This window comes from Falco cherrug, chromosome 4, assembly GCF_023634085.1.
Source record: "Falco cherrug isolate bFalChe1 chromosome 4, bFalChe1.pri, whole genome shotgun sequence".
Classification (NCBI taxonomy): domain Eukaryota; kingdom Metazoa; phylum Chordata; class Aves; order Falconiformes; family Falconidae; genus Falco; species Falco cherrug.
The window spans coordinates 43,874,226-43,902,102 of record NC_073700.1 but is presented as its reverse complement, the minus strand read 5'-3'; the positions used below and the strand labels follow the sequence as shown (position 1 = coordinate 43,902,102).

The window sequence follows — 27,877 nt, the reverse complement described above, 5'->3', positions numbered from 1 at the left end:
ACAAGCAATTCCTCTTCACGTATACCAATTTTTCTAAAAACGCCTGTTTCTGAGAGCACCTGTGTGCACAAACTGATCATCTGTTGCTTCTCTGTTCTCCCACCGATTAACTGGACTGGATTTTAAACCAGCCTTGGATTAAGGCTACGCTAGGGACGAGGCCTGGTTCTGCCACTTAGCTGCTTCAGCGCTTTAAATTTCTTAGTTAAAAATACATTTTCTTTAACGTTAACCTTAAATTTAGTAAAGCATACCTAAATATTATCAAGTAGCATGTGGAGGCTTTTCCTGATCATAGTTACATTGAAATAGTTAATAGCTTAATGATTTCTATGGTAGGTTGCATTCTGTCCTGGGTTTTCATCTCATTAATTTCCATTGGATGGCAATAGAGGATTGAATTTTGTATTTTTTATTTAATGTTTCCTTCCTTTTAACATGGACCGAGTTTTCCAGCGTCATGTGTCATATCTGCATGCAAGTTGAGGACCGTGTTAACAGCACGAAACTTTGCATGTGGGGTTTTATGTACTGCAGTTTATTTATTGTATCTAAGCTGTGTGCAGTACCTCTGGGTGCTCTCTGGACAACTCGACAGGCAGCTACCGATTACATTCAGAAAGCTGTTACTAGTTGCTGTATCTTGAAAGACTCCATGTGTTGTACAGGTGTTCTTCAAATGGCAGGAATCATGGCTTTGACAAAGCATAGGAATTAAGCCGCATTCTTCCTGACGCTATCTTTTAGTGTAATTACAGGATCAAAACCCGTACTGGTTGAATTCTTAATTATACTCTCAACTTGTTTGAATGTTGTAAGCTGTAGAAAGTAAGTCTCATACAGTGGTTTAAGAATGGGTATATTTTCCTAAAATTTTTTATTTGCTTGATCATAACTACCATAAAGAAATGAGGTTAACGATTGATTTTCATGCATATTTCATACTTTCTAATTAAAATCTTTTTTTTCCTGTGGCTAATACAGATGTCTTTAATACTCACTTCTGTCCACCTGTTATACCTCCCAATCTCAACAAAGAGGGTCCTGATAGACACTGCTGAGGGGACAAAATGTTGACTTATCACCCGCCCCAGCCTTAGTTATCCCAGAAGCCACCTTTTCGAGGCTCGTAAGAGGGTAGTGCGGCGGTGCTTAGGCAGCGAGCCTTAGAGGGCTTTTGTAATCCAGCAGACTTGGTCCTGTCCTTCAGGATTTGTGAGTGAAACAGCCTGGTTTTAAGGGGCCTCTTCTAATAAGAACCCATGTTTCTGAAAATTTTAGACACGCAGTTCCTTGGTTCACTTATTCCAAACTCCAAAGTTTACAGACCTCTTGTATTTGTTTTGGTTTTTGGGGAAACGAAGGTCCTGTTTGAGTTTTCTGGAGGCATGTCTTGCCCTTTGGCAGGTTTCAGCTGTCACCAGCTCTCATCTCCTCTGAGTCCCTCTGCAGCCTTCTGCATTTAAGAACATAAAACTATGAGTTTGTGCTCCACTGTACTGTGGCTGCGCATTCAACACACAGGTGGCACAGACACTTGCAGAATTGTAAAATTGTGACAAAGATAGAAATTCCTTGGAGATCTCTAGTAAGCCGGTGGTTGATGTGTGTGCATTGTCAGCATCGTTGTACTGGAGAACTGAGTGTCAGTTTTCCGCTTGGGAGATTCCCACTGTGATCTAGTTTCACAACAATGTATAACTGTGTTCCCTACATATCTTGGGACAGGATTATGTGCTATGCACTGCTGTCTGCTATTTAAAATGTTGTTTGTGTAACAGGTCCTGTATTGGTAGCAATTTGCTGTTTGGGTCTGCTTCGGACAAAGTTTTAACAAAGCCTTTGTGCAAGTAACATCTGATCGGCACTCTGGCAAGGCTTACAGGTGGCTGGTTCTTTCTATGGAGGGTGTTCTTCAGATGACAAATGCTACTCTGCTTGTTGATCTTTCTTTGCAGCTCAGCAGGCTCTGTGCATTCTTTCAGGTGAGCTTTGGGTGCAGGATGCACAGATTGTGATACGAAATAATTTCCTTTATGTGTAGAACAGTTTCTGTGCGTAGAACAGAAGTACAAGATAGTGTTTTTAGACGTGCCTCGTCACTTTGAATCCTCTTTTGTCTTAGAACTGGGGAAAGAAGAAGGAAAGGTGTTTGATCCAAATGCTTTGGATACCGATCGCTGTGAAAGCTGTTACGGGGCAGACACAGAGGACATTCGGTAACCTTTACATCTTCTTAGTGCTTGAATCGGTACAGTTAATGTGGCATACGTGTTGGAGGTTTTTTTCCAAAATGTCTGTGAAGGTCCATGCAGTGAAATCCTCTTGGGCACCTGTTCAGAGAATGGTGAGAGCTGTTGTGTTATAGTATGCCTGTGCTGCACTCACGATTGTTAAGAGAATGCACAGTTAGGTTCTCTGTTTTGTCTGCATGCCTGTTCAAGGGCAGTAGCACAAAGATTGTGTCTTAGCAAACAGAACCTTTTCTGAGATTACTTGGTGTCCAGAGGGGAGCTGTGTAAATTATTTCACTGTTCTGTGAGCTGTCTCGGAATAAAACCCGGTTATGGCTTTGCCTTCTCACTTCTGCTGCAGGCTTTGCATCCTTATGGGAGCAAAGACCAGACATCTATCACTCACAAATGATGGGTGTCATTTGGTGTTTCTCATTCCTTCTACCTGCAAATTTGTGTAAGAATGGATTCGTGATAGTCCACAGGTTCTGGACTATCCTTTGCTATTGTTGTCTCTGTAGTAACTTAGTTTGTCACATCTGTCGAGTTGCATCCTTCCCCAGAGATGTTTCCATCTTGAGGGATTCATGATTCCAGCTTTCAGCTTCTTGTTTTGTCCAGCACAACACAGAACAGAGACAGACAATTGTTTTTTCTGGTGAGCGAGATGTTGTCCAAAGGTAGAAGAGCAATGAAGAAAGTTTGCTGTTAACCTTGCCTCCGATGTTGGCAGTCTTTCCCTAAAAACGGAGAAGGGAGGAATAGAAACGGGTAGATGCTTTGTTCACATGGGGAAGTTCCAGGCTGCTCAGAACTGTGGGAGACTTCCCACAGAAACAAATGTCATTTCTGCAGCAAATTTATTTGCCGAGAATGGACTTGGCTGTCTGAATGGACAACTAAAGCCCTCTTCAGAATTAAGCGCTGCATTAAAACAGCTTGCATCCTCGTGCCAAAATCTCAGGAAGTACGCCAGGAAGCTCAAGCTCCTTCAGGAGCATTAGACCACCTTTCAGTGTCCAGTTCCTGAAGTTTGCTTCGTTGATTTGTTGAAATAAAATCCACTGGGGATTTGAGTCCTGAGCTGGAGTGTCTCTTTATTGCCGTAAAGATAAGATGATGTTTGTGCTCTTGCAGGTGCTGCAATACTTGTGACTAGGAGAAGCATACAGGTGACGAGGCTGGGCCTTCGAGAACCCGGATAGCATAGAGCAGTGCAAGAGGGAAGGATTTAGCCAGAAAATGCAAGAGCAGAAGAATGAGAGCTGCTGAGTGTACGGTTTCCTGGAGGTCAACAAGGTGAGAGATGGGTTTTGCCATGAGCCTGTTGCATGGTGTTGATGAGCGTCAGAAGGCACAGTCGGGGCATTCTGCTCTTTTTTCCAACTTTAAGTGTTCACAGGACTGTAATAACCCCTGGGCTTAGCAAGGTACTTGTGCCTGTAGAGGGGTTCAGTAGGAGGGTCAGGAGAAGGGTGGGAAGGGGCTAATTCTCTGTTTCATGAGGTGGGTTGGCTGAAGAAGCTTAGCTTTTTCTACCGTCTAGCTAGTGAGCCTTTTTACTGAGGTTTCTGGAGGGGGAGAGGCAGCTTCTTTGAGGTTAGGTTGTCCCACCTGCCCTTCTAGTCTCAAAACAGAGACCACCAGTGGGTGCTGGAGATAAAAGTAACCAACAAATTGTCAGCAGAGGTGCTGGAGGGAGTGAAATGTTCTCTTCTTTAGAAAACCAGTGGAAGCAAGACTATTGGAGTTGTCAAGGTTGAAGATGCTTAAAGGGATGTGTTTTGCAACTGATGTATGAAAATGTAGTACAAGATACACCAGATGACTATGTAACTACCCTGTCATTTGGCAGGTTACTGAGCTTAAAACACTTGGACGTGCAGGTTACATACCCAAGTACATTCTAGCAGTCAGGCCCAGGCTAATTTATTTTTTTAACTTCTTTATTTCAAAATCTGGAGGGTTTTTTACATCTTTGTGTGCTATTCCTGGAGACAACATCCTTTATTTCTGAAAAAAAACCAAAACCAAACACACCCCACCCTTCTACTCATGAAGCCAGACATTGTGTTTTGAGCATCATCATGGGTGCTGAACCATTACAGGACCCTTTGTCACAAAGTGTGGTGAGCAGGAAAGATTCAAAGGGGAGTGCTGTGGGTAGCAAGCGTCCAAGGGTGGGTGTCACTAGGGAAATTTCTGGGGGCCATTGTTAGGCACTTGGACTTTTGCACATCTCCTTTCTCATTGGGTCTGCAGTTAACATATGCGATAGGTTTGCACAGACATTCAAAGGTGTAATGTAGCATGTGAGCTTGATGCATTGAAATCTTCCAGGGGAGGGTGTGTATGATTGCTAGCGAGTGTCAGGGAGGACTGACACCTAATATCCATATCCTTTTCATATTCAAGGTTAAAATTTTAATAACCTTTGTCTTTTGGGGGATTTTGGAGTTTGTGGGGGGTTTTTTGGTGGTAGGTTTAGTGCTTTATTTTTGAACACGGCTTGTTTTCATGGATGCATACATAGGACCACTGTTGTTTATTGTATTAAGGGTTTTCTTGCCCTGCCTGCTCACCCTCCCAGTTACTTTCTGCACTCCGTTTCTGTGATACCTTTTTATTTCCTACAGCAGCAGTTAGTTCTCTCCCAGTAGACTTGATTCCTCCTTCTCATTTTTATGTCCACTAAAATACTCTGCATAGAACAGTTGTTGTCAACATCGGTATGTGATTATGGCTTTCCACGTGACTGCCTGTGAGGAAGAGGGGAAATTCATATCTCTTTTAGGATGGTATCTGCTGGTATTGTCACCTATGAAAATGAGTTGCATATTGTCTATCTCATTTAAACAAAAATTTGAAAATGCAACTGCCGGTATGACTGTTTTATTTGTATAGATTCAGGCCTTTTAATGAAAGATTACTGTCTCCTGCAGGTAGCTGGAAATGTCCACTTTGCACCAGGAAAAAGTTTGCAACAGTCTCATGTACATGGTAAAGTATTTTCTTTTCCTGCTTATCGTGACCTTTAGCTTCCAAGTGTTTCTGACCATTTCCTTTGAACATCTTTGCATTGCTCTCTGTGATAACAGCAGCACTGCTTCAGGGGGGAGGACATTGGTAAAATTCTGTTAGAGAGGTTTAAAACCATCGGGAGCAACTAGAAAAGTGTTTTCTGAAGGTGCTGCCACATGGGTGTGGGAGAACATGGAGGAGAATGACTGGGCAGTCTCTCGACCTCACTTCTACAAAACTTTGCTGCCCTGCTGTAAAACAACCTCAAGTACAGTGTTTGGTCCAGGATCTGTATATCAGTATCTCTGGAAGGGATATTTTGGAGAAAAGCTCTTGAGAATTTTAAAGCAATTCAGAACTTTTGAGAGTAAAATTTCAGTTGTGAAGGACTTCCTCAAGTATATATAAATACACAGTGGACAGAATAATAGTGGTAGTTTATAGAATCATAGAATGGTTTGTGTTGGAAGGGACCTTTAAAGGCCCCCTAGTCCAGCCCTCCTGCAGGAAGCAGGGGCATCTTCAACTAAATCGGGTTGCTTACAGCCCTGTCCAACCTGACCTTGAATGTTTCCAGGCACAGGGCGTCTGCCACCTCTCTGGGCAACCTCTCCCAGTGTTTAACCACACTCATCATAAAAAAAAAAAAAAGTTCTTCTCTATATCCAATCTGAATCTACCCTCTTTTAGTTTAAAACCAAGCCTTGTCCTGTTGCTAGAGGACACTATTCCCCACTAAAATGTCTGTCCCCATCTTTCTTATAAGCCCCCTTTAAGTACTGAAAGGCCACAATAAGGTCTCCCCAGAGCCTCTTCTCTGGGCTGAACAACCCCAATTCTCTCAGCCTGTCTTAGGAGAGGTGCTCCAGCCCTCTGATCATTTTTGTGGCTCTCCTCTGGACCTGCTTTGCCAAGGCCTCTGGAGCCAGATGCAGTGCTCCAGGCGGGTCTCATGAGAGCAGAGGGGCAGAATCGGTTCCCTTGCTTCGTTGGATGCATCCCAGGATATGGTCACCTTTCTCCCCTGCGAGCATAGGTTGCTGGCTTGTGTCCATTTTTTCACCCACGGGTACCCCCGAGTGCCGGTCTGTACCCTTCGTGTGACTCCGGTCACCTGGCGCATGCGCAGGAGCGTTACTGGCAACTTCAGGGCCGCGCATGCGGGGAACTGGCCTGACGCCGGTGCGTGGGGGCCCGGGCCGCGCATGCGCAGAAGCGGCCCGACGCCGGGGAGCGCAGGTTCGAGCCACGCAAGGGCAGAACCGTGGCGTTGCCGAGCGAGGGGGAATTGAAACCGTGGAGGGGCGCAGCCGCCCCGCGCCCCTGCGCTCTCCAGGTTGGGGGGCTTCTCGCTAGGGGCGGGGCCGTTGCAGCAGCGAGCACCCGCAGGCTGCGTTTGTCCCGGGGCTGCAGCGGCGCTGCAGCTCCATACTCCCGTGCCGAGCGCGCGCTGGCAACGTGCTCGGGGGACGGCAGCTGCAGGCAGCGCGGGGTCGCGGTGCCGTTAACAACGGCCGGCAGCAGCGAGTGGGGAGGCGCCACCGCGCATGCGCGGCGCCGGGGCTGCAGTGCCCGCTTTTGGTCGTCAGATGGCAGCAGCGCTCCACCGACCCTGTGCTGAGCACGGGCCGGGACCTCAGCCCAGTTCACGCCGCCCGGCCACGGGAGCCGCTCGCTGCGGCTGCGGGGTTCACTTCGCTCTGCCCTTTGCCCACTCGCAGCCCAGCTACTATTACCCGTTGCCTCCGTACCGAAAAGCACCCACGTGGCTCGAACAGTTAAATCCTTTGCGTCTGACAGCTTTAACAGTCGGGTGGTTCTTTCTGTCCATGCCCCCACCCCATTACCTAGGGAGAGACAGCAGCACGGGGAACCCATGGCACAAGGTGCAGAGGCGGGGGGTGGATAGTGGGGTCCTGCAGATAAGCCCCAGCGACTGGTGTTAAAGAAGAAATTCACACAGATGTGGGTACCGCTGGGCTTGCTTTAGTCACAACTCGGAGCTGGGCCACCACCCCAGTAAGTGGCAGAGAACCAAGGGATACAGCACGGCTTATATATGCTTATCACATCATTAGTCAATGTCTGAAGTTTTTAGGAGTTTCCTTGGTCCTGTCAGTTCTGCAAATCCATCACCTGACTCTGTCCCAGGTGATTGATCTGTTCGGTTCCAGGCTCCTCCTTGGATCGTGATCTTCTTTCTGCCTGCTTTAACTCACACACTCCTTCAAGCGTGCTTAGTCTTTGAACAAGCAATTCCTCTTCACGTATACCAATTTTTCTAAAAACACCTGTTTCTGAGAGCACCTGTGTGCACAAACTGATCACCTGTTGCTTCTCTGTTCTCCCACCGATTAACTGGACTGGGTTTTAAACCAGCCTTGGATTAGGGCTATGCTAGGGACAAGGCCTGGTTCTGCCACTTAGCTGCGTCAGCACTTTCTTAATTCAAAACACTTTTTCTTTACCAAGCAATAACAGAACAATGGAGAACAATTAACAATGGTTTGGTCGCTGCTGCTGAAAATTAAGGTTTCTAGTGTATATTGCTATATGTAACATTTTTGAAACCTGGATCTGCAGGAAGAAAAATGTTCTGTTTCATGCCCACAGATGAGCTCCCTGAGATGAGCATTCATGTTTTAACAAGCCTTTAAATCAAAGGCTGTAAACGAGTGTCAGTCTGCACAGCCAGCTGTTGTTCTAGGCCCATATATCTGTCCCATTCAATACCTTGTCTGCATCATTTGCCTTTCTGTCTGTCCTGTGCTCTCCTGCTAAAGACTTCATAGGCTTCAGTCTTCTAATACGGCTCCAGCTCCCGCATCTAATGCTCCTTATCTCTTATCTGCTCCATCGAGGTATCACCGAAACAAAGAAGTCCAAGAGTTTCAGGGAGTTGCCTCCCCTTCAGGAAGAAGGGAAGAGAAACAACTTGTCAGTTGAAGTGCTGATCCATTTCACCTATGCAAACAGGAAAGGAGTGAAGAAACAATGAGAATGTAGGTGAGATGCAAAAAACCAGGATTTCTGGGTAATATTACTGTATTCTGGTGTTTCACACACACACACGTTTTTGTTTTTTTTTTTCCAAATCACTATTCTGTTAACTTGTTAACTTTTTTTTTTTTGTTAGATCTAGAAGTAGCCTGCTACTAAGCTACTCAACTGACCTGAATATCACCTACACATGGACTTCAGAATTGTCTTTCTGTGGCCAGGATTAAATGCAGCCAAGCAAGAGTGCCTGAACAGATCGAGCTTTCATGTTCAGATCTGTAACAGCGAGGTTCCAGTACGCCCTTTTTTTTGTGCCCCACAGACAAAAAAGCACTACCGTTCTACAACCACACACTTCGCCCATCTGAGAGGTGAACAAAACAGCATGGCTATTGGAAGAGCAGCATAAAGATAAAAGAACGTAGGTGATATCAATTTAAGCTATCTACATTTAGGTTAAAAGAAAACTTCAGGCTAGAAAAAAATTATTTCACACGTGCATAATAGAACAAGCTTAACTGGAGAATTCTTTAGGGGAACCGATGAACTGAAAACCATTTAAGGAGCGGTCACAATGCTTGCTAAAGGGATGCTTTCAAGAAAAAAGTTGTTTTCCCAAGTTTTTCCCCCAATGAGTTTAAAATTCAATGGAAATAAGTATTCAATCAGAGTGAACATTAGTCACTGGGTATGCCTTTTATTTTCATGAAGTCATCACAACAATACATGTAACAGTTATAAATTCCATGCATTTGCAAAACTGTTTTGACCCTGCTGAGGACACAGTTAACATTCCGGATTCGGGTGCAAATTTAGTGACGCTGGGTTTGCATTTGTTTTGGACACTGTATTCTTCCAGAAGACGTTAATTCTTCTATCTCCAGCAATGTGCTGCTGAAAGAGTACAGTAACAGCAAAACAGTCAAAAACAGCCTAAGTTTTCCTCAGCTTGTGTTTTGGAAGGGTGGTTTTGAATCACTAAGACTTTTACTGTACTACCTGTAAGTAGATGTCCTAGGTTTTCTAGCACAGATCTGTACAGTTCTTTAAGTATTTTCCCATGCAAGGGAACAACAAGAAGATTGATTTTTAGGGTGTTTGCTCTATGACTATAGTAACGGTCTTTTTGGAGGGGAGGCTCGCTATTTGGTCGGTCCAGTCAGCTCAATGGTCCTTGTGCTCAACAAATACAACAGGAAGTAGCAGGACTGCAGGGCTGGAACAGGGGAAACACGAGACAACTAGTTAGCTACTTGCTGAAGCTCAGACACGCTTTTCCCCTGGATTATGGGACACTAACCCACACACGGTAGTATACTACAACTCCACTGCTTGCTTCAGGAGAACAACTTCATAGTCGTTAGCTAACCAAAACGAAGCTTGCTCAGCTTCAACAAGAATGTTGGGCTGTTGTATTAGACATGGGGGTTCCTAAGCAGCAGTGGCCTTCAGTGCCACAGTCAAAAAGGGCAGGAGAACCTGAAGGGAAGGAAGTGCTCAGCAGCCTTTCCCTGACCTGTTATAGGCTTGAGACTCACTGTTTTACTCAAAAAAGGACAGATTCCCTGGGGATTTAAAAAGCAGCACACAGAACAGAGATTTGAACTCAATCTTCTTCCTAGGTTAAAAAAAAATGTATGTCTCAGAAATTAAAAGAATATGTTAAGGGCAAGGGGTAGAGGGGCAGAATGTCTTGCTCTCTTCCCCCCCCCCCTCCTAGCAGACAGCAACATCATTCTCACTACAAATGCGTTACCAAATCAACTGCATTACCTTGACATACATTTTCCATTATGGTTGACACGCTATGCCTATGCACCATTTTATAATATCTCTGTATAACTAACATTCTGCAAGCTTAGTGACAAGTGACAAAAGGAACCCTTGTTTTTTGCATCATCCCACTTTTCCTCCAGCCATCATAAAAACTTTTAAGCATTTTGTCCTTGAAGTATCTTTGAAAGCTTAAATGTCGTGATAATTTCATGTGATAGCATCAAGCTGCACCGTGACTTAACTACTGCTTTGCTGTCATCTCCCACTGGTGATGAGGCAAGGATGGCCCATTAGCAATTACAAGGTGCTCTCTGGGAGGAGTTAGAGGAGACCCAGCACTGCCTGGGTCCTCATTCACTTACCAGACCCTGCAGAAGGCCACAGCGGTCCCAATTAGAAGGCATCACATGATGAATGAAAGGAGGGGAAAAACCCTTTTCCTGATGTAATGTGTGTAGAAAATAGAATATGTGGCTCTCACTGTCCTGTCATCATACAGCTCTCAGCTTTTTTTCTAGGGCTAGCAATGCTTTAAAACACTGTCTAAAAGTTTATTCATGTTAACCATCTCCTCCTTTGGTAGCCTGTCCTTTCAGGTCTGCTTGTCTTAAGAGTAAGACACCAGATGTTTATATACATTCATGGGTTTGTAAAATAAGCATAACTGCAAAATCCTTCTAGGAGCTCTGACATCCTGCTGAGTTCTCCTCAGCCACAGTGAATAAATGCCTGCCCCATCCTTCCAGTGACTTTGGCCTTGGGAACTGGTAGGTCTCAGCTGTATTGGAGTTAGGTACAACAGAGTTACACCCCAATGAATCACATAAACCCTGGAATGTCTCACTAGACCAGGGGTCTTCAAACTACAGCCCACGGGCTGGATACGGCCCCCCAGGGTCCTCAATCCGGCCCCCGGTATTTACAGACCCCCCCGCCCCGCCGGGGGTTGGGGGGGGAAACCGAGCAGCCGCAGATGGCCTCCTGCCACTTCATCCACGCGCCGGCCCCTGTTCAAAAAGTTTGAGGACCCGTGAGCTAGACAGTGCCAGGATAGGTGGGATTCCTCTAGCTCAGGGGTCCTCAAACTTTTTAAACAGGGGGCCGGCCCCCCCAACCCCCGGCGGGGCGGGGGGTTCTGTAAATACCGGGGGCCGGACTGAGGGCCCTGGGGGGCCGTATCCGGCCCGTGGGCCGTAGTTTGAGGACCCCTGGCCTAGAGGATACAGTTCTCCGCACGTCACACCCGGATGAGATGCTACAGCCCTAACAGGGTGTATTATTTGAACTCTGGAGCACCGGGCGCTCGGGGGGCGGAAAGCTCCCCGCGCCCGAGGCCGGCGGCCCGGGCCTGGCGGGCCCCAGCGGCGCTGCAGGAGGGCGCGGCAGCCGGCGCGCATGCGCCGCTGCAGGGGCGGTGCGGTGCGGCCCGGCCCGGCGGCCATGGCGGCGCTGCTGGAGCACGAGAACCAGGTCTTCCTGGACCTCTTCCACCAGGACGGGCTGGTGGTCTGTGCCCGCGGGCTCGGCGTCGACCGCTTGCTGCTGCGCTTCCTGCGCCTCTACTGCGAGCCCGCCAGCCTGGTGCTGGTGCTCAACACCAGCCCTGCCGAGGAGGTGAGGGCAGCGCCTGCCGGCCGCCCCGCCCCTTCGCCCGCACGGCCGCCGCTCCGCTTGGGCGGGCGCGGCCCGCTCAGGGGCCGGGGCCGGGGGTGCTGCCGGCTCCCCGAGCGGCGGGGCTGTGCTGGGGGGGGTGGGGGCGCTGGCTGTGCTTGGGGGGGCGGGGAGCGGGGCTGTGCTGGGGAGCGGGGGCGGCCCGGCCCGGCCCGGCCTTTGCGCTTGCCGGGGCCGGCCCCGCCGGGCCGGGCGCCTCCGTGGCAAGTGCCGGTCCGAGCTCCCGCGGCGCGATGGCGGCCTGAAAGTAATAACGAGTGAAGTAAGCTCCTGTGCGTAACTTGTAAACGTCAGAAACCTGGCAGTAGCCAGGTAGTGGAAAGGAGTGGAACTTGTCACCGAATTTGTCCCTGTTTGCACAAAAAGGTGCCGTTCTGTTTTCCCTGGAAGCAGGGAGACTCCCGGCCGTCGGGAGGTGATGTGCTGGGGGTCTCTGTGGTGAGCGCGGGGAATGAATATCACGGCTGTAGTTTGTAAGATTAAGGTTGACGTGTATGAGCTACCTGTTGTAGCTGTCTCTGGTAGCAGGTGAGTGGAATCCCATGATGTCGTCCCAGCTCTCTGCTCTTAAGTCAGTATTAAATTTGCCTGTTCTCTGAAAAAAGAGTTATTAAAACATTAGAAAATGTAAAGTCTTTTGAGTACCAGTTACTCATATTTGCTTAAGTATTGTCTAGCTGCTACTGAAAATACACAGATCTGTGAATCACCTGGATGAGTTGGAAACTGAGCAAAGTATACCAAAGAAGAAAAAAAATCATGGTAGTTCTCCTTTCTTGGGTAGTACATTATACTGTCATGCTTTTAAATTTGTTTTGGACGGCTCGTTGAAACTAACAGAGTATGTCTAATTAAGGGGGTTTTGCATCCATTTTATCAGTTCCCCCAGTAATGTCTTGTGGTTTTATTCTTTTTGGTTTTAGGAGTATTTTATTGATCAGCTGAGGTCAGATGGAGTTGTTCATCTTCCTCGGCGTGTTACCAATGAAATTACAAATAATACTCGATATGAATTTTACACACAAGGAGGAGTCATCTTTGCAACAAGTCGAATCCTTGTGGTAGATTTCCTTACTGACAGAATTCCTGCAAACCTCATTACTGGTAAGAGTTTAATGAAATAAAGGTAAGACTGTTCTGTTTGAAAATACATAAAGCTTAATTCTATGTGAAGAGTTCTACTAACTGGTGTTGTCAATTATTCCTTTTTTTTTTTTCCACACAAAGACTGAGGTAAGAGGAGCAAATATGTAGTTTTCTTTGCTCCAGACTTGTTTGCCTTATTTAATCATACAATTTGAAAACATCCACGTTACGTTTAGATACTGGATCATGCATTTGTGTGGCTTTCTGATATCAGTTAGTGGCTGGAAAAGAAATCAGCAGTTAAATCATGACATTGACATCAGAAACATAAAATTCGGACTGGCTTTCTAAGAACAGTTGATTGCACTTGGTGAAATAGTGTCAGATGGTCTATAGGACATTGGCCTATGGTTAAATGGCCTATGATTAAAACTGATTTTAGATGTCGTGTTTTGTCAGCCATGCACGCTACCTATTTTTTGTGTTAACAAATTACTCCTGAAGACTTTTCCCTTCAAAAAGTAGTGATACTTTACTAATCTTTGTCTTGACATGCCTTGGACACTATCTAAATAGCAGTATTATGAAGTAATACTGTTATTATCACTGCAAAGATTTTGGGAATAGCTTGTGGCCTTTTTGGTTTTATGTAGAAGTTATACATTAAAGATGTTAAGGTTAGCTTTTTCCTCTCGTGTTCTGTTCCCCTTCTGTCCCAACCACCGTTGTTTTTATGTTCTTTTCTAAGCTGGAAACCTTGTTGCAGCCTGGAGAGCTAGTAAAATAGATCTCTAAGAGCCAGGGATATAAGAATATTTTACTGTTATCTAAATGTCAACATCTTAATGGCTAAACGTAACTGAATATTGAACGCTTAAAAGAATGTTTGTGCTTCAAAAGATGTATCCCCTTCCTTTTTATCAATGTATGACAAGCTGTAATCTGTAAAACATTTTGAACTGTTTTCTGCTAGACCCAAAGGATGCTAGATTTGTCAATTCTTATAACTTCTAGGTTTAAAAAAGGGAACACATTTTCTGGGCAGCTATTTTAATTTCTGTTCTTACCCTCGACGACTCCTCCTTCTGCTTTCTGCCCTACCAAAGAAGGAGGGGGCAGAGAAAGAAAACACACCTTTGGACTTTGTCAGGATGAAAAGAAGAAAGACGCTAAAGATTTTTAAAAAGTCCCGTCCTATAGTGATCCAGAGCTGTTCCAGGTTTTGCTTTGCCACTAGAGGTCAGCGTGACAGCAACTTTGATAGACTTGTGGCTTCATTTTAAAAGTCGGGTAACACCTGGTCATGCTGGAAACATCTTTTTTCCCTAATATACCCATAGCCATGAAGAAAATTGGAGGTGTATTCATACAGTTGGTGCTGGTTTCTATCCTCAAGTGTGAAAATGTGTGTCACAAGAAGGGGGAAGCAAAATGTTTTCAAAAGTTCTTTGATTATGTAAATACATGAACTGTTACAAATGAAACTTACTTGACAACTCTGTAATTCTAGAACTTCTCTAACAAAATAATACAAATGTCACAATCTGGAATGTATCGGACTTGCTTTGTTGTAATAGCATGTTATGTCTTATATTCACTTTTACTCCTTTTAAAAGGCTCAAGTTCAGATTTTGCCTTAGGACTAAAGAATTTTCTAAGTTATATCCTGCCACTCAAGGTTTGTTTTAGTTTGGTGAGTTTTGGGGTTTTTTTTGCTAAAGATGCATCATGAACCCAGTTCTGTTGTTTGGGGATTCTGTGGCACTGAAACTGAGGAATGGCTTGATTCGAACCCTGGAAAGTTTGTTCTACTGTCACTTTAGAATATCTAAATCCCTGTTGTACTCTAATTAAGAAAAAAATGTTAAAAGACAGTTTTGAGGAAAAAGCTATACAAAATTGGGCCTCTTTACTTTTTTGTAACTTGAAAACCTTTTATTCTGCCAGGCATTTTGGTATACAAAGCGCACAGAATCATTGAATCCTGTCAGGAGGCATTTATCTTACGACTTTATCGCCAGAAGAACAAGCAAGGTTTCATTAAAGCTTTTACAGATAATGCGGTTGCATTTAACACTGGCTTTTGCCATGTGGAAAGAGTGATGAGAAATCTTTTTGTCAGGAAACTTTATCTGTGGCCAAGGTAAGGCACCTCTTTATTTCATTGGAGAGTTAAACTTACAAAAAAAAAAATTAAGGGTGTTACAATGGGCTCCTAAGACAATGAGGTGTACGCAGTCACGCTGCTAATCTGTGTTTCTTCTTGTATTTCCAAACAAATTTAATTCCTTTTTTGACAGAAGAAGTGGTCTTAAAGACCCTTAACTTCTGTATTTTTTAAAATAGACCCAAAATAAATCTATAAGGGCTGAACCTTATGGTATAGGTGTCCTTTTAGCCAACAGAAATCACAGCAGAAAGTAACATTCTTAAAAGCTTAAGAAAAACTTCACTTATTAAACAGATTATTTAAGATGTGAAGTAACAGAAGTACATGCTCTCAGTTCTGCCATTCACGGAGGTATTTGTTTCCAGCTGTGATGAAACTCCATGGGTTTCTTTCTACATGTCGTATTTTTTTAATCATCTTTTCCATGTATGTTGTGTATGAAGAATATTTCTTGATGATTGATAGAAACCAGATTGCCAAGTTTGTGACACGCATGAAGTCTTTTAGGAGCAGAGCCACAAACAGAATTGGGCGCTTTAGCTGATCACCCATTCAATGCTCTTGCATTGGGCCAAGGAGGTCTGCTCATTTGTTACTCTAGTCCGGAATGTGTTTCGCTTTCTCTTAATGTACTGTTACTCTGCATTGTAAACTCTTTAACAGTCTTCCTTTCGGTATCACAAAGTAGAAATGGACATAACTAGGATACAAGAGGTTGAGTAGCTCTCTTAAATTTTCTTCCTTGGCGTCTGAACCATGCAGAGACCTGGAGATGCAGCATGCAGTAAGGGAAACACCTGTTGAGTTTGGGGGTCAGCAGACACGGCATTTTCTGAGTCTGTTCAGTTAGTAAAAGTCAGGTAGCATCTATACCTGTACAGCTGGATTGGCTGTAAGGGCAGTGTGTTAACGAGGACTTGCTGCTTATGATCAGAAGCTAGGAACATCACAGAATCTGCTAGTGGAACCATGTGATTCCAAAGGATTTATGAATCCATTCCAGTTTCTCCCTGACTAGATTTTTTTTTTTGTTTTGGTTTTACTTTAATATTTGTTATGTGTAATAATGATGTAGGATGTAGTGCAGTAACTTTCTAGATGGTTTTCTGAGGCTGTTCCTAAGACTGCAGTCTTCACATCAGTAGAAACTGATTTTGCAATTAACTTCTTTATGTTTAAAGTAATTGTAGTTTATACGAACTTCTGAATAGTTGTAGGTCAAGCAGACAATACATGTAAATCTTAATAAGCTGTTTTCCTCTTAGATTTCATATAGCAGTGAACTCATTTTTAGAGAAGCATAAACCTGAAGTGGTGGAAATACATGTGTCAATGACGCCTGCTATGCTTGCTATTCAGACTTCAATCCTGGACATTTTGAATGCATGTCTGAGAGAACTGAAACGTTACAATCCAGCTCTTGAAGTAGAAGATCTATCTTTAGAAAATGCTATTGGTAAACCTTTTGACAAGGTAACCATTTAGATTGTTCTGCTGTATCTAACTAAAGGGATATAGATCTTCAAACTGTCTACTATGCAAACAAAAATACTATTTGTAAAATAAATAACCAGCAGCAATCGAGTGTTATCCCATGACTTGTTTATTACTGGTACAAGGAGAGAAACTCTGTTAATCAGTGATGGTGATGATACGGTTGCCAGTAGGGGTTTTGGTGTATTGGTATTATTGTTCTTTCTTTGTTTCCAAAGTCCCTACAGTAAGAACATCCTGATTCACGGTTGGTGTATTATGATGATAAAGATGTGTGCAATTTTAGCTCAAAATACTTTAGAGATAAGTACGCAGTTATTCACACCTACCCCCTTTTTTTCCTCTTGAATTTCCTGCTTGTATTTTTTGTTGTCTCTATTGGGAGGAGCACTGTATATAATACATAATATACAACAGATGTATGCATGTGCATATTTTAATCACTGTATATCTCATTAATTGTGTGTTATTTTTGACAGTTCTGCCATGTTTGGCATACATGCTCTCTGTAGAGTAAAATCCTAAACACTGTATTGAAATATTGTTGTTACCTGTGATTGGATCTTGATGTAGGGCCTTCTGTACTTTAAATATTTGGAGGGTTTTTTCCTTATGCTCTATAGGTTGCATATCTGTGTGGTACTCATCTTATTTTGAGAATTAAATGACATCATAATGTTTTTTACTTTAAGTAAAGGATACTAGACTAAAGGCGCAGGCTAGTACCAGTAAAATAAGGGGGGGGTTACTTTACAAGTATTTTATAATTATATGGAAAGTATGAACAGAAGGCATTAAATTATATACATCTGCTAATTGCTGAAATATTTTACATAAAAGCATCTATATTATGTTAACTTTGCAAAAAATTATTAGTTATCAAAAGAAATACCTCACTATCGCATCCTTAATTGAGTGTTTAATCACTTTGGGAAACAAGTGACATCCCCTGTAAAGAAAAAAAAAAAGTCCATTCTTATCTCTTATCTCTGTGTTAGTATACAAATACATTGTATACTAAGAGTAATTTGTATTTGAACTCTCCAATTTATATTTCTAGATGATACGTCACTATCTAGATCCTCTGTGGCATCAACTTGGAGCTAAGACAAAATCTTTGGTCCAGGATTTGAAGATACTACGTACTTTGCTACTGTATCTAACTCAGTATGATTGTGTCACTTTCCTTCATCTTCTAGAGTCACTGAAAGCAAGTGAAAAAGCTTTTGGTGAGAATTCAGGTAAACACTGAATAACCATACAAGTTAATGCATGGAACACTGAAATGTTGATGTCTTTAATTAACATTCCCAAACATATGAAGGTATCTAATTAGGTTTTATATAACCAGCCATAAGGACGTAGGTTTTTATTGACAGATAATGCTTTCATCTTCCCACTTATCTGCTGTTACTTAACAGTGTGAGATTTGCATCACATTTCTGTCTTCTATTAAGCATAGCAAGCAGGTAGCACAGGTATTCCAGATAGATTCGGGTTTTTTACCACAACGGGTTGAAACGCATACACTTCACAAATGTCAAACTATACTGCTTTCTTTTCCCCTTTAGGTTGGCTGTTTCTTGACTCCAGTACTTCCATGTTTGTAAATGCTCGAGCTAGAGTTTATCGCATTGCAGATGAGAAACTGAATCAGAAAGGCAGAGCCTCTGAAAAAAGTGATGGAAAGAAGGAAAATGGTACTGATCATTCCTAATTTTAAGTTGGAGAGTGTCACACGATTTCAAACGCTCTACATATTATTACTTGTACTGTGGCTCCCTACATGATCTTACACAGCTCAAGATCTTAATCTGTTAGCTGGGTTGAGACATAATCTTAATTCAGAAAGCTTATCATAACGTAAAACAGTCATGAAGAAGTAAGGGGTTCTTCTAAGTTTGCTCAGCTGGTCATTGGAAGAGCTTTTATGGAGTTGTTGAATTACATTAGTATTTAGCGTGAAGTTTTTTACGTGAACAGGTAGGAGGCTGCCATTGCTTTCATTAAAAAAGTATATTCAGGACTTCCAGAATTAAAGAATGAGTGAATATTTTAACTTTTTGCTTTATTAAAGCACTTAACCCCAATTTAAAATATGAGTGATCTCCAACCCATTAGCATAACGAGTTGCATATGTAGGATGTTGAATATTGTATTTGCCAACAACCATCACGCAACTGACATCTAACCATTAAAGTTCTGAAGGATATTTTGGCTTTAAGAGCTGCTATGTTCAATCTTACTTTGTTTCAGAGCTGAAGAGGGAATTGGTCCTAGAAAGTAATCCCAAATGGGAAGCTTTGAGAGAAGTCCTAAAAGAGATTGAAAATGAGAATAAGAACAGTGAAGACCTTGGTGGTCCAGGTGAGAGAATACTAAATAATGTAAGTTTTCACAGTACAGCTATTTTTTAACTCTACTTGACTTTTGAGAGAAGGAGCCTAACTGTTTACTGTAGTTTTATTAAAGAGCTAGTTTTAAAGTTCATGATTTCTGGACTTAAGACAAGGAGGTTTTGTACATATGTACATAAACTCTGTAAAACCATTCAGTTTTACTTAAAATCCTGTTTAGTTTTTGCTCTAAAAGAGAAATGCCATTGGTTACTAAGCAATACTGTTTAGGAAAAAAACTGTATAATTAAGAAAAAATATTTTAACTTATATTTCAATATTGTAATGATACCTTGGTTTCAAAACCATTGAAACTAATAATGTGGAAATTTATAATAATAAAGGTATAATGTTTGGGTTTAAAGAAAAATGAAAAATAGGACTTTCTGTCTTATGCCCTTTCCATCTTACACATTCTTGTCATACACCTCAAAATTCGCTTCTCCAGCAGATGCACTTAAATGGGGTAGAGACTAGAAGGCAAGTGTGTCTCTAACTGCTCTGCTGCCTTTCCTATTTTGGGGCTTTCACCCCCTTAAATTTCACCAAGTTTTATTTTAGGAAACATTAAGGGTAAAAAAGTGCTCTTTTCTCCCACCCACAGTGTTCTGACTCTGGATAAGAACTGGCTCTCGCGCCTGGTGTTGTAGGAGTTTATCTGAGTCAGCTCGGGGAGAATTGTTATTCAGGGCCCACAAATGTCAATAATACTGTGTGAAACATGTATTTTTTTTTTTTTTTAGAACCTTCCACCCAACTGACAAAGTCTGAAAATTAGAATGGTTTTAATTAAGTTCACTCTTATTCCGGGTTTAAAAAAAAAAAAAAAAATAGTTGTCCAAGTATGTTTCAATACATGCTATGTCTGCCTTGTCTCAGGTGGTCAGAATGAAAACCTTACTACTTCAGATGGTGTAAGAATAAAGAATGCTGAACCTATCCACTAACCTTCTCTATTCTCGTTTGGTACAAAATGGCATGCAATTTACTCCCTGAAAGTCCAAAAAGGAACTGTGACAACCAAATGTAAAGGCATTTGGTGCAGGCATGCTTCTGGGACCATTAAAAACAATTTGCTCAAGAGAAATCTTGTAGCTGGGTAAGAAATACAGCACAACAGATGATAAACGTGATACTGTTTCTTGACTGCAGGGCAAGTGCTTATTTGTGCCAGTGATGACCGAGCTTGTGCACAGCTCAGGGAGTATATTATTGCTGGAGCAGAAGCTTTTTTAACAAGACTGTATAACAAAACCTTTGGAAAGGATGAGAAAGCTGGAGAAGTGTGTATTAAGGACAGAAAAGCTCTCAAGTCCAAAGGAAATGCCAGGCCAGACACGGGACCTCAAGCCAAAAAAGTCAAACTCACGGCTTCTTCAAAACAAAATAAACTCAAGAAACAGCAAGACCGGACTATAATCCAAATGATAGGGAAGACTGAGGAGGAAAAGAGAGAAGACTTAGGGGTGGAAGATAACAAAGAATTAAGCAGTAGCCAAGAAAGCAGTGTTGAAGAGACCATTCCTGAAGATTTCCATGTGAACTTAACCTCAGACTGTTACTACGGTATTTTCAAGAACCCACTCACAATTATTCATCCATTGCAGGGTTGTAGTGATCCCCATGCACTCACTCGAGTACTGCATGAAGTGGAACCCAGATATGTTGTGTTGTATGATGCAGAACTAACCTTTGTTCGGCAGCTGGAAATCTACAAGGCAAGCAGGCCTGGGAAGCCTTTGAGGCAAGTTGACTTGGTCAGAGTAATTTTAGTCTTGAAGGAAGAAAGTGCACTTTCAGCGGGTGAGGCAGAACATGCATCTACTCATTTTCTCCATTACCTTTTAATTCCTGTTTAGCCCTCTTCTTAGTTTTAAACAAAAGCATAACCAAAAGATAATTTTTGCTTCTCAGCAAAGGTATTTAGTCCCTTAACAGCAGAAACATATCTGTAAAATAAAATTTAAAAAAAAAACCAACAAACTACTTCATTCCATCTTCTACAAGACCTCTGCTTAAATGATCTTGGTGGCAATGGATCCATTTTGAGGTGTTGTAGTTTCACTTTAAACCATCTCTATAGGTTTGATTTTTACACAATAAGCTGCATTGAATTTAACTAATTTTCACGTTTCCTGATGTCTGGTCATGCTGAAGACCAGTAATTCAGAAGCTGTAGCAGAAAAATAAGTAAAGGAAAATGCGATAAAGAAATTGAGAAGTATTTGCAGTTTTACTTGGTTCTGGTGTTAGCTGACAGAAAGATTTCCACTATGTGTATATATGTATTTGATACACCTGTAAACTGCAAAACTCACGTTTAGGAATAAATTTTACAGACTAATTAATATAGAAAACTTAGAATTTAATATATTATGGGGTTTTTGCATTATCTTTCTTGTATGGCTGCCTGATATAGCACTTACTGAATACAGTGAACTAGTTATAGCTCTACCTCTCTGAAAATAGCTTACAGCATCTTAAGTCTTAGAATAAACACACTTGGCTTGAAACACAACTTATTGGCATATGAAATTACTCTCTTTTGAATTATAATACTTTATATTTTAATCACCTAATGAAAATTATTTGCACAAATTAAACAGAGCAGATGTAATTTTCCAGTCAACTCTTTGTATTTATGCAGTGTAACTGCAAATGGAAATCAGTTTGGCAGCATTTAGTGGGTCTGTACCCAGTATCCAGGGAAGGACTCTCTAGTGCAGGTATAAATGCCAGAACTCATAAAGTATATTGCGTGAGGATTGTTAATGGGTTGTCCAATTTATTTTTAATTGCCTAATCAGCATGTGTTGTATCTAACTCCAGCATCCTGTTCCTATACTTCATAGCAGAAATATCAGATGCAGTCATGGAAGTAGGAGTTAGGAGATGCATCACATGAAAAAAGTAATAGGAATAATCCCATCAATCTCTCAATGTACCTCAATTAAAAGATATTGGGGGAGAGGGGGGGGAGAAAAAAATTATTGTGCTAAATAGCTATAGGCAATTAACCCCTTAAGGTAATTATTAATTCTTATATGTTCCATATAAATCCCTATTTGCAGAATAAAATTTAATCTGTGTGTTTATGTCTGTGAGATAAATGACAGCTTGTTCTTTGTAGAACCTACAATTTCCTTGTACAAATATGTAATTTTTAATTCTTAGATGGTGTTGCAGATTTTTTGGTTTGTTATATATATTATACTGGGAAGACTTTAAAAACAGTAAGAAAGTCAACTTCTCTATTATACTTGCTTTGTGTCTTTACTGAACGGCTGACTGCACTCTGAGTCCACTCTGGTCAAATCCTCAAATTCCAGTAAGTGTTCTCTGCCCCAAGAAAAGAGGGAATGCTGGATATAAGAATTATTGTTGCTGATTTTGGAGTATCTTTACAAATTTGGAGTATCTTTACAGAAAAAATAGGGTTCTTTCACGTGCCTTTTCTTAAGGCAAATACTACCTTGTCAGGCACTTAGTGCTACTAATCTTAAATGTCACTTGTGGGTGTGTTTAACTTTTAATATTATGTGTGATGTCTTTGTAACCTCTGCCCTCCCCCCAACCTACAGAGTATATTTCCTCATATATGGGGGCTCAACAGAAGAACAGCGCTATCTCACAGCTCTGAGGAAAGAAAAGGAGGCCTTCGAAAAACTTATCCGGTAACAAAATTAGTTCACTACCTTTATTATCGTTTAATGTAATTCCTTTATATGCTTACATTTTAAATAGAGTGAATATCTTACCTGTGTGAAGGCTTTAAATAAACATTTAATTCAGTTGCTTTTCAGATGTTAAGAAAACTTTTCCATTAAGAATCAGCGAAAAGTCAAAACCTTCCTTTTCAAAGCACCTAATATTTTATTTATTAGTTTTAGGATTTTTAAAAGTAATAGATTTCAAACCCTAAACAGCACCACTTCTATTTTTCCCTAACTATTTATGAAATCCATTTTGTAAATGTGTTATCTGCAGGTGACATTTCCTGTAAGATGTTTCTAAGGCTTTTATGACTTAAGTTGTTTTGGGGAACAAAACAATTGGTTTTTTATACTGTGTAAGACAGTGTGTTTACTGGCAATGTCTTTTCACCAGGTTATACTGCTGTTACTGGTCTTTAGTTCCTTTGTTTCATGTGCCCTGAAAAGTTCTAAAGATAAATCAGATGCTAAAAAGTGCTAACAATTGAAAATAAAAACAAGCATCTAGCCCAACGATCTGGAGAACCTAGTAAATTGCATTTCTGATCAGGTTTGCAATTAGTATTAAACAATATATAATTTTACATCTGGATGAAGGGTATTAAAGTATTTTGGTCTATTTTTCTTTTATAATTGCAGTTTTAGTGTGTGTTTCTTTGTGATTCCTTAGAGAGAAGGCCAGCATGGTTATTCCTGAAGAAAGAGAAGGAAGAGATGAAACGAACTTAGACCTAGTAAGAGATGCTAAATCTGCCTCTGTTTCAACTGACACACGCAAAGCAGGTGAGCAGTTCCTGAGGTTAGGCTTGCAGCTCTAAGCTTTGAAAAAAACCATATAACTATTACATTTAAATCCCGTTCAAAGCCTGTGTGTCACAGATGTATTGCACATTGACCGACAGTACAGAAACATCTCCTTTACTCCATCTACCTCTCACTGTGCAGTGACAATGAATTGTTTTCTTTGAAAATACAGATTAAGTATTTTACCATTAAGACAGATACCATTTGGATTGTTTCTAGGCAGCTTCTTGGTAATATGAGACAGTCTAGTATTGTTTGTAAGGAGGCAGAGAGAAATTAAAACATTAAAACTGAAGTCTGCAAATAGTCAAAGGCAGTGTTGTCCTCGAGCTAGTAAATGTTGGGGACTTCTTTTGATCTTGGCAAAACTGATTGCCTGGGCAAACAACTGCACATTCTGGACTTCTTGTCTACTTTCCAATAAAGCATCTTTTTTCTTTTAATGCAGTTCTAACCTTCTGATTTTTGTTCCTTTCTTCTGACACATACGCTTTGTCTTCATCTTTACAGCTTTGCCCCTGTTTTTCTTTGCTGTCATTTTTGCAATCCAGTTCTCTTTTACCGTATGTTCTCTAATCTTTGCTATTACATCTTTTGTGGCCTTGATGCTGCAGTCGCTTCATGTGTCCTTCTACAGATCTATAGAGGCTAAAGTGTAACTCCTACAATAAAATGCTGTATTTCTGTGGGGAACAGCTGGAAATAAAAAGGATCAGCTTCATTATCTGGTTTTGCAGGCAACTTCTTAAAAGATTTTCCTGATGCGTTCAATAATTTTCATCTACACAAAGCTTATAGCAGGTAGCCTGGTAGTTCTATTAAACTACAGACCATACTCCATGAACTACAGTATATAATTTGGCAACTGATTTTTCTTTGTAACAGTGAAAAATTAAATAAAGTCTGGATTTATTATACTGCTGAATTTGAGGTATAATTTGAGATGTGAAGTCCATCCATTACAGAAGCATTGGCAGCACACAGGAAAACTATGCAACCAGAGTCAGAGGTCATAAGTATTAGGTTAACTGTATTTATTTTGCTCTTTAGGTGGACAGGAACAGAGGAGTGTTCAGCAAACTGTAATAGTGGATATGCGAGAATTTCGTAGCGAGCTTCCGTCACTGATTCATCGTCGTGGTATTGACATTGAACCTGTTACTTTGGAAGTTGGAGATTATATTTTAACTCCTGATACCTGTGTAGAGCGGAAAAGTATCAGTGATCTGATTGGTTCCTTAAATAATGGAAGGCTGTACGCACAATGCGTTTCTATGTCCCGTTGCTATAAGCGACCAATTCTCCTGATTGAATTTGATCCGAACAAACCTTTCTCCTTGATTCCACGAGGCTCTCTACATCAGGAAATTTCCAGTAATGATATTACTTCTAAACTAACCCTTCTTACGCTCCATTTTCCAAAGTTACGTATCCTGTGGTGTCCCTCTCCCCATGCTACGGCTGAGCTGTTTGAAGAGTTAAAACAAAACCATCCCCAACCAGATGCAGAAACGGCAATGGCTGTCACGGCAGATTCTGAAACTCTTCCCGAGTCAGACAAATATAACCCCGGTCCTCAGGACTTTCTATTAAAAATGCCAGGTATTAATGCAAAAAACTGCCGTGCTTTAATGAACCATGTTAAAAGCATCGCAGAGCTAGTGACACTGTCAAAGGATGAACTCTCCAGAATTTTGGGTAATGTGGCCAATGCCACACAACTCTTTGACTTTATCCACCTGACCTACAGAGAGGCAGTATCTAAAGGAAAAAGCAAAAGATGACTAATGAGATTTTGACATAGGGCATAGAGAAGCTTTTCTTGCACAGTACTTTGGCGAAGTACATGAAATATTTTTAATAAATGCCCACTAAGATAACCAGCTGGTTTTTTCCTAATCCTGTTCCATCAGTTTTAACATTTGAATTAATTATTACTGAAGGCAAGTTTCATGAGGAATCAAAAATGTTTTTAATGGAGAAATGCAAATTATTTTTATTCTTTACTGAATCAAGTTCATAAGAATTAAGTGCTAAGACTAACTGGTAAAGGTGTTTTCTTTTGGAAATTATGATGTCTTGTTAAAAAGCTAGAAATGTACTGTGTGTCACCTGCTTCATGATGTATATCACTTTGCTGTTTTTAAACGTCTTGCTCTCTAGACACTGCCAATTTTCAATTGACAGTGATGGAGCTATCTGAATCGCATTGCGGTCTTTTGTCAGAAGTTTGTTTAGGAGACTTGGACTCAGTCATGAATTTAGATCATCACCATAAGCCTTGACACAGTAAACTACAATTGTATGGTATGGTCTACATGATATTTGCTTACTTTAAGTTATACTTTGTTTTTTGACATTCCGGTATCAGTACAGCTCTGTCTTGCTAGATTTTGCAAAGTGCATTCCTCTGATCTAGACCAGATAGAGATTCTGTGGTGGCACAATACAACATAAATCTCAGTGTGCCTTACTTGTACTTTTAAGAGGCTTTTATTTTTCTAATCAGTTTTGATAGCTCTTTCCCCTCACACACTTCAAAGTAGAAAATCTAGCTATATACCAGAGCATATTCCCTCTCATACAGTGCAACAGTTTTCAAAGCAAGGTTTTCCAAAAGCGTTGACAGTGTTTCCGATACAGTCTTCTGTGTCCTATTGCACTTGCATTTTAATGTCTTAAATAGCGCATCTGTCAGTAAATTCAGTAAAGCTATTGTCACCTGGGAGATAAAATTATTAGCATTCTGTGAGCATAAAACAGGGAAAAGTCATTCTTCTTTTGATTGTTTGTGTATGTGTATATTGTTAAAAATGTGTATTCTGCACTGAACTTTGATGTGACAACTATGTAACAAAAGTGCCATTGCCAAAAGGGATGGTCCTGTGTCATTACGTACGGATATGTTTACATTAGCTATTTAAAAAGTCTTTTATCTGTAATGACTTGCACATATGTATTGATACAGTTCTAGTGCTAACAACAGATCAATATAATCTCCATTGTTAAAGGAGAAAATGCGGATTTTTCTGTATTCAGGTTCAGTAAAAACCGTACTGTGCACTTTCAGATTTAATATTTACTGTGTGTTTTAAGTGTGAATTATGAATTTGTTAACTTATAGTCTGCAACTGAGCTGTGACAGATTTCCAAAGTGGACATTTTTCTGCAGATGCAAATTTCAGTATTAAATACATCCATAATTTGTTAATTGTATTTTTTCTCATTTGGCTGTATTGGTATCAGAACATTTTTATTTTTAGTGTGTGGTTTATAATCCAGATCTTAGGGTTCCTGTTGCCCTATATTCTAATTTATTTCATTTAATATAAAAAGTCTTTCTATGAGATTTTTGCTTATTCAAAGCAGTAAGGTCAGAAATAGTCAGGGTTGAGAATGCCTATGAAGTGGTGGTAAGAGAACAAAAAATCAGAGTTAGAACATAACTGTCCTGAATGCATGGCCTGTAGAGCCTGATTCAAAAAATTGCTGAACAACTTTTGAAGACTTACTGTTTGCGCATTTGCATCATTAAGATGTTACATGAACTCTGGATTTGGGGGGTTTTTCAGATATACTGCATCTCAGCTTTGTCAGTGGTATTTTTTTTTTTTTGCTTAATTTGTATAAGGTGAAAATGAAGGGTATGTTATGAGGTTATTAAGTTGTAGCTTTGTGTTGTGTGCTAGATCAAGGTCACAGAAAGCAATTAAATCTGCTAACTATTTAGATTGTCTTTTGTTTATATGTGTGGAATTTCTGCAAGACACTTCTTTTTGCTTCAGGTTTTTTGCAGTGCAAGGTTTGGCTTTTTCTTTGAAACAACCACAAGTAATATTGTTGTACCTTATTATTGCTTATTTGTGATCTGGCATTTTACTGTTACAAGTTAGTGGTGTGTCTTTCCCAGACAGTAGGTACAAATTGTGAACAAAAGTGGGAGAGGTCTTGTTTCCTGAAACCACTTAACTGTGAAATAACCAAGCTAAAGAGTTACGTGGATGCTACAAAATGTTTGGGTGAATGATGAAAATCGTTACTATGCATTCCCTGGCCTTGTGGTATTCATCAACAGTACTGAAATTCTGTGTATCTTGTTATTGCTTGATATTTTAAGTTTGTGCTTTATTACAAACGAAAAAACAAGATCATGCCTGCAGAGTGTCTCAGATTCTTTCAAACATGCAAACCAAGACTACATGTTTCAAGGTCACTGAATGTGTGAAACCAGTGGGGTTTTATATGCTATTGGGAAGTCAGTGAGTTGTTTCTGCAGTTTCTCCTAGGCTTTTATTGCATAAAGTTTCTTCTAGAATAACAATAAAACCAAAATCTCTTAGGAGCAAATACAACTTATGTTATCAAATAAATTTTGCACAGGATAGATTGTTGTAGTTATCTGGATACTATTACTGCTAGCAGTGATGTCTAGCTGCAGTTGCAAAGGAGTCATTTTGCTTGCCGTGTTGTCTATGTGCAGTCCCGAACCAAAACAAGCTTTACCTTCAAAAT

At 41.0% G+C, this 27,877-nt stretch overlaps 1 protein-coding gene and 1 pseudogene across 3 annotated transcripts; both read left to right on the top strand.

Moving 5' to 3' along the window:
- Positions 1-2,028: 2,028 nt before the first annotated feature.
- Positions 2,029-10,196, top strand: LOC106631506 (endoplasmic reticulum-Golgi intermediate compartment protein 3-like; annotated as a pseudogene). Its single transcript, XR_008731673.1, has 5 exons — positions 2,029-2,219; positions 3,372-3,533; positions 5,177-5,234; positions 8,117-8,261; positions 8,392-10,196. The product of XR_008731673.1 is annotated as an endoplasmic reticulum-Golgi intermediate compartment protein 3-like (transcript).
- A 1,212-nt stretch (positions 10,197-11,408) lies between these two features.
- ERCC4 (ERCC excision repair 4, endonuclease catalytic subunit) lies at positions 11,409-27,524 on the top strand. 2 transcript variants are annotated; one of them, XM_055709870.1, is made up of 11 exons: positions 11,409-11,645; positions 12,626-12,806; positions 14,736-14,931; positions 16,224-16,431; positions 17,513-17,693; positions 18,024-18,152; positions 18,709-18,819; positions 20,001-20,592; positions 22,430-22,522; positions 23,232-23,344; positions 24,416-27,524. In XM_055709870.1, exons 1-11 carry the CDS (start codon positions 11,427-11,429, stop codon positions 25,147-25,149), a joined length of 2,757 nt encoding a protein of 918 aa, XP_055565845.1. In that variant the 5' UTR covers positions 11,409-11,426; the 3' UTR covers positions 25,150-27,524. The 2 variants fall into 2 exon arrangements, with proteins under 2 accessions (XP_055565845.1, XP_055565846.1); XM_055709871.1 differs by lacking the exon at positions 24,416-27,524 and having other exon boundaries at positions 23,201-23,336.
- Positions 27,525-27,877: the final 353 nt, after the last annotated feature.